At 36.5% G+C, this 5,480-nt stretch overlaps 1 protein-coding gene across 1 annotated transcript in view; it reads left to right on the top strand.

Annotated features, from left to right (window-relative positions):
- The first annotated feature begins 1,072 nt into the window (after nt 1-1,072).
- Nucleotides 1,073-5,480, top strand: part of LOC136834529 (sialin-like) — a 14,340-nt gene continuing 9,932 nt past the window's right edge. The window contains exons 1-3 of the mRNA XM_067097117.1: nt 1,073-1,131; nt 3,428-3,493; nt 5,157-5,348. Coding sequence (XP_066953218.1) covers nt 3,436-3,493; nt 5,157-5,348 — 250 coding nt within the window. The 5' untranslated portion in view covers nt 1,073-1,131; nt 3,428-3,435. The remainder of the gene's footprint in view (nt 1,132-3,427; nt 3,494-5,156; nt 5,349-5,480) is intronic.

Here is a 5,480-nt window from a genome sequence, read left to right as displayed (position 1 = left end):
CGCGCGTGTGTGTGTGTGCGTGTGTGTGAGTCTATGAGATTTGTTTGTATTTTAACAAACGACATAACGACAGAGGGTTTGTATTCCTCTACGCCTGTCAGTACATGTATTCGCGTTTGTGAATATTTATGGTGTTTGTGAATGGAGAATTATTACTTCTCTCCATATTCCCTCGTAGCTTAAAATCAGGGAACACAAACATTCTACTCTCAGGGAAGTAGTGCCGTCAGTACACCTCACGCGGTGCACTGTAGGCGTAACTTTAGGTTCTTTGCAGCGTGCCTTCGGCCCCTGACTACAACCCCTTTCGTTCAAAGCTTTTACTGTACCTCCTTTCATATTCTCTTTCTTCCATCTGACTCTCCTTAACCCTCTCCTAACAATTGATTCATAGTGCAGCTGCTTTGAGGTTTTCCTCCCGTTACACCTTTCAGACCTTTCACTGTCAATTTCCGTTTCAGCGCTGAATGGCCTCGTGGGTCCCAGTGCTTCGCCTTTGGCCTAAATTCTATATTCAGTTTAATTCAAATCAGAGAAGGGGCCATTACCATGAATCTATGATCTAGGCACTCGTACAAAAATCATCACATCTTACAATCAATTGCTGTGAGTTTGCATGGTAAAATCTCTCTCTCTCTCTCTCTCTCTCTCTCTCTCTCTCTCTCTCTCTCTCTCTCTCTCTCTCTCTCTCTCTGTTGGAAAGAAGGAATAGGAAAAGACCCATTCAAACAGTTGGGATGAAAATCAACCTTTGGAGTGGGGATGGAATGAAGTAAATCTCTCTCCCTCCCTCTCTCTCTCTCTCTCTCTCTCTCTCTCTCTCTCTCTCTCTCTCTCTCTCTGTTGAGAGGAGGAAGAGAAAAGGGTACTCATTCAAACAGTTGAGATGGAAGTCATTTTTGGGGAAGGTGGTGGAGTGGAATCTCTCTCTCTCTCTCTCTCTCTCTCTCTCTCTCTCTCTCTCTCTCTCTCTCTCTCTCTCTCTCCTTACGTCACCGTCAGTGACCCCCACAGCCACCGAGCAACGACACAGTAGGCCAGTGATTGGCCAAAGTTAATTGATTATGAAAGGTTGAAGGACGGGTGCTCGGTACTGCCCCAGTTAGCTCCTAAGCTGTTGTGGTAGCGGAGGTAGGTACCTACATCTCTGCGTTTGTTCGTCAGAGGGTGATTATATTTAACCGGATTTTGTTTCTACATCATCAATGGTCTTGTCAGGTGGACTAGTGCAGGGCCGTCCAAGTTGTTTAGTCTGAGGGCCAATTTTCAAAAAACAAAAAGTCCTGCGGGCCACCTGTGTGTATGTACGAGTATGTGTGTGTATGTATATGTGTATATATATTTTGTTTACTCATTGAGTGGAGTTACCTCCATCTCTTCATTTGTAATTGTAAGAATTTTTCCATGCTGAGCAAAAAATCGCCAAGAAAATATTGTTAAATCATTGATTTGAGTTGCCTCCATCATATCATTTGCCTCTAAAAAGTAATTATAAGAATTTTGTTTCTATACTGTCAAGGGTTCGGTCAGATGGATTAGTATCTAACTCAGTTGTAGGGAGTGACGCCAGCAAGGTTTGAGAAGCTGAACAGCCAGGGGTTCCAAATGAAAAGTTCGCTCAATGTAGAATAACTTGTTACTCAACATTTTTTTTTTATTGTTTTATTATTTGAAATTCAAACAAATCTGTATGACGAACCCTTAAAGATTTGAATAAAACGAGATAGAGGGAATAAAATTATCATAAAACATAAAAAAATATTGATAAAAAACAAAAAATAATGATACCTTAACACAATTTGAAAACAAATAAAAAAAGTTTGAAAGAGTTAAGGCTTCTAAAGTAGCGTCAATATTTCTTTTGTTTATGATGTGTTTGTGATAAATGTCGATATGTGTCTATGAAGTTTCTAATAAGCGTCGACGTGTTTATGATGCGTTTGTGATAAATGTCGATATGTGTCTATGATGTTTCTGATAAATGTTGACGTGTTCATGATGCGTTTGTGATAAATATCGACGCGTGTTTGTGATGTGTTGGTGGTAAATGTCGACGTGTGTGTATGATGTGCTTGAGATAAATGTCGAAGTGTGTTTATGATGTGTTTGTGATAAATGTCCACGTGCGTTCATGATAAATATAGCCATGTATTTATGATGTTTGTGATAAGTATCGACATGTGTTTATGATGTGTTGTCGATAAACGTCGACGTATGTTGATGACGTACTTTGCTGCATGTGAGACGCACCTTGAGCACGGCAATGTTAAGTGCTACTGAGTGGTCAAGTGCTTCTCTTGTAATAACACTACTTGCACTAACTCGATCCTGGCTACCATCCAATTATCGAGGCAGCTGTTTAAGGTTCTTTGCGGCGTCCCTTCGGCCCCTAGCTGCAACCCCGATCATTTGAGGACCTCAGTTGATGTTTTCTTTCTTCCATCTTGCTTTCCAACCTCTCCTAACAATTCGTTTTTAGTTTGACCAGCTGGCGTAGCCTTTTTTTTTTTTTTTTTTTTTTTTTTTTACCATTCTGGGAAAATAGCCTTCAGAGATTTTGATATTCAGACCTTCTAATTAGTTCATCTATTGAGGAAATTTGGTTGGAAAATGCGACAACGCAGACAGATTGAATTTTGATATGTTATACAGCGTCAAAACCGAGACAATTTACTTACAAAACTTAAAAACTTAAAAAAAAAAAATGGGATACACCATTTCGTCAAAACACAGACGAACTGATTCATAATGCAACTGCGAGGTCTTCCCCCTTTTACGCCTCTCAAAACTCCCTAACTGTCTATTTCCTTTTCAGCGCTGAATGACCTCATAGGTTCCAGCTCTTGGCCCTTGGCCTACATTTTGCATTCCAATTCCAATTCCACGAGGCTGCTCGATGGTAAAGTGTTTCGATTCTACTTTTTGTAGGTGGCAGGAGATACTCCCTGGAATGCAGTCTCAGTCTATGTTAGTCGCTCCCTGCCCATTCTTTTTGTGCATTATTCTTTGAATTTTGGATACTAACCCCATCGGCCTCTAAATAAAATAAAGTGTCAAATTGAAACTCTTGGAAAAATTAACACATAATCTAGACCATTAAGTCTTTTTGGATTTAGTTTTGTCTGATTTGGTAAAGGTAAATAAATCTATTATAGTTTTCACTCTAATCTTTGTAGGAGAGCCCCATGAAACTTATTGAGGTTTGTGAAAAATCAGTCCGTAATTGAGAAATGTTAAGTATTTTTGTATTACTCTTTATCTGATCTTATTTTAAAGAATTAATCTATTACAGCGTTCTTTTTAAACTTTTAGAAACTCGTGATGAATTAATCCGTCATCGAGAAATATGAAGTATTTTTGCATTAATCTTTTCTGATTTTATATAAAAAAATGAATCTATTGTAATTTTCTTCTTGAACCTTCGCAGGAGAGCCCATGGAACTGATCAAAACATGCCGCGCCAGAACAGGCTCTTTCCTGAAAAGAAGATTAGGTGAGTTCTAGTCTATTTATGATTTAACTTTAGCTGAAAATTAATAATAATTATTATCATTATTCAGAAGATGAATCCTATTTGCATGGAACACGCCCACGGGGGCCATTGACTTGAAATTCAGGCTTCCAAAGAATATGGTGTTCATTAGGAAGCAGTAACAGAAGATAGTAGGGAATACAGAAAGAAGAGACCACTGCAAGAAAAATTGATTTAACAATTTGATAAATATGTAAAAATAAAGGCATAATTAAGAGTACATCATAGATGCCATGACACTGGTGTTCACCCAAACCTTCTAAATTACGCACGTCCCAAAAGACATCTTAAGTGGTTTGTTTTTTTGTTGTACAATGTCGCAGTGTCCTCTTCGGTCAAATTCAGTCTAAATGCCTGTTGATAGCTGATCTGCGTCGCAGTCAAAATTCTGTCACTATCAATTGATAATTATTGTAAGACCATCATGCTTAGATTACATTTTATCAAAGGAGTTCCAAAGGTAATCATATGTTTTTGGGCCGTAGATTCCTCAAGAGAAAGCTGACATTTCAATCAATTTGCAAAGGATGAAAGCAAAAAATAAAAATATTTGTGGCAAGTTTTGTTAATCATTATTAATATCTTTATGAATACATATGCCCAGATGGCTGCCACAGACGTAGGTATATGCTAACAATGCCAATTTCAATGTTTTTATTTTTTAAATCTCTCAAAGGATTTTTATACAATACTTATTTTTTTTCAATCTCTCTCGAAAGGGTTTTTATACAATACTTATTTTTCTTATAATTCTTTCGAAAGGATTTTTACACTATGACAGTCTCTTTCTTATCTCTTTCAAAAGTATTTTTACATAATACTTAATTTTCTAATCTCCCTCGAGAGGATTTTATACAATACTTATTCTTTCTTATCTCTTTCAAAAGAATTTTATTAATACTTATTCTTTAGATCTCTCTCGAAAGGATTTGCACACAATACTTATTCTTTAAAAATCTCTCTCGAAATTATTTTAACAATACTTATTCTTTAAAAATCTCTCTCGAAAAGATTTTAACAATACTTATTCTTTAAATCTCTCTCGAAAGGATTTGCACACTACTTATTCTTTAAATCTCTCTCGAAAGGATTTTAACAATACTTATTCTTTAAATCTCTCTCGAAAGGATTTTTTGCACAATAATTATTCTTTAAATCTCTCTCTAAAGGATTCTATCAATACTCATTCTTTAAAAATCTCTCTCGAAAGGATTTGCACACGATACTTATTCTTTAAATCTCTCTCGAAAGGATTTTAAAAATACTTATTCTTTAAAAATCTCTCTCGGAAGGATTTTATACAATACTTATTCTTTCTTATCTCTCATCGCAATTCTTACTTTAAATCTCTCTAGAAAGGATTTGAACAATACTTATTCTCTATTTCTCTCTCGAAAGACTTTTACACAATACTTACTTTAAATCTCTCTCTAGAGGATTTTTATACAATACTTACTTTAAATCTCTCTCGAGAGGATTTTATAAAATACTTACCCTTTCTTATCTCTCAACACAATTCTTACTTTAAATCTCTCTCTAAAGGATTTTTATAGACGACTTACTTTCTATTCATCTCTGTCGAAAGGATTCTTAAACAATATAATTTTTTTATTTCTCTCAAAAGGATTCATACCAGCTCGCACAGCCTTGGGAATTATAGCCTGGGTCAGCTTCATCAATATCTACATGGTGAGGGTCAACTTGTCAGTGGCCATAATTGCGATGGTGAAGAGAAATATCACTGGTGGGAAGGATGCCGTATGCCTCGCGCCTCCTGAAGGGGGTATACCCGCCTCGCCTTCGTCTGTAGATAATAGTGAGTCTTTCTGTTACCATCGTTTTCTCATTTCGTAAAATTATGGCATTATGAAATTCATAGGTGTTTGTGTGATGGCCGTTGGTTTGGTAGAGAGACAATTAGTATTATTCTGTTCTGTTATGTAAATAT

The sequence above is a fragment of the Macrobrachium rosenbergii genome, chromosome 54, assembly GCF_040412425.1.
Source record: "Macrobrachium rosenbergii isolate ZJJX-2024 chromosome 54, ASM4041242v1, whole genome shotgun sequence".
Taxonomy (NCBI): domain Eukaryota; kingdom Metazoa; phylum Arthropoda; class Malacostraca; order Decapoda; family Palaemonidae; genus Macrobrachium; species Macrobrachium rosenbergii.
Note: the sequence above shows the minus strand (reverse complement) of the source record. Positions and strands in the feature narration are given on the sequence as shown.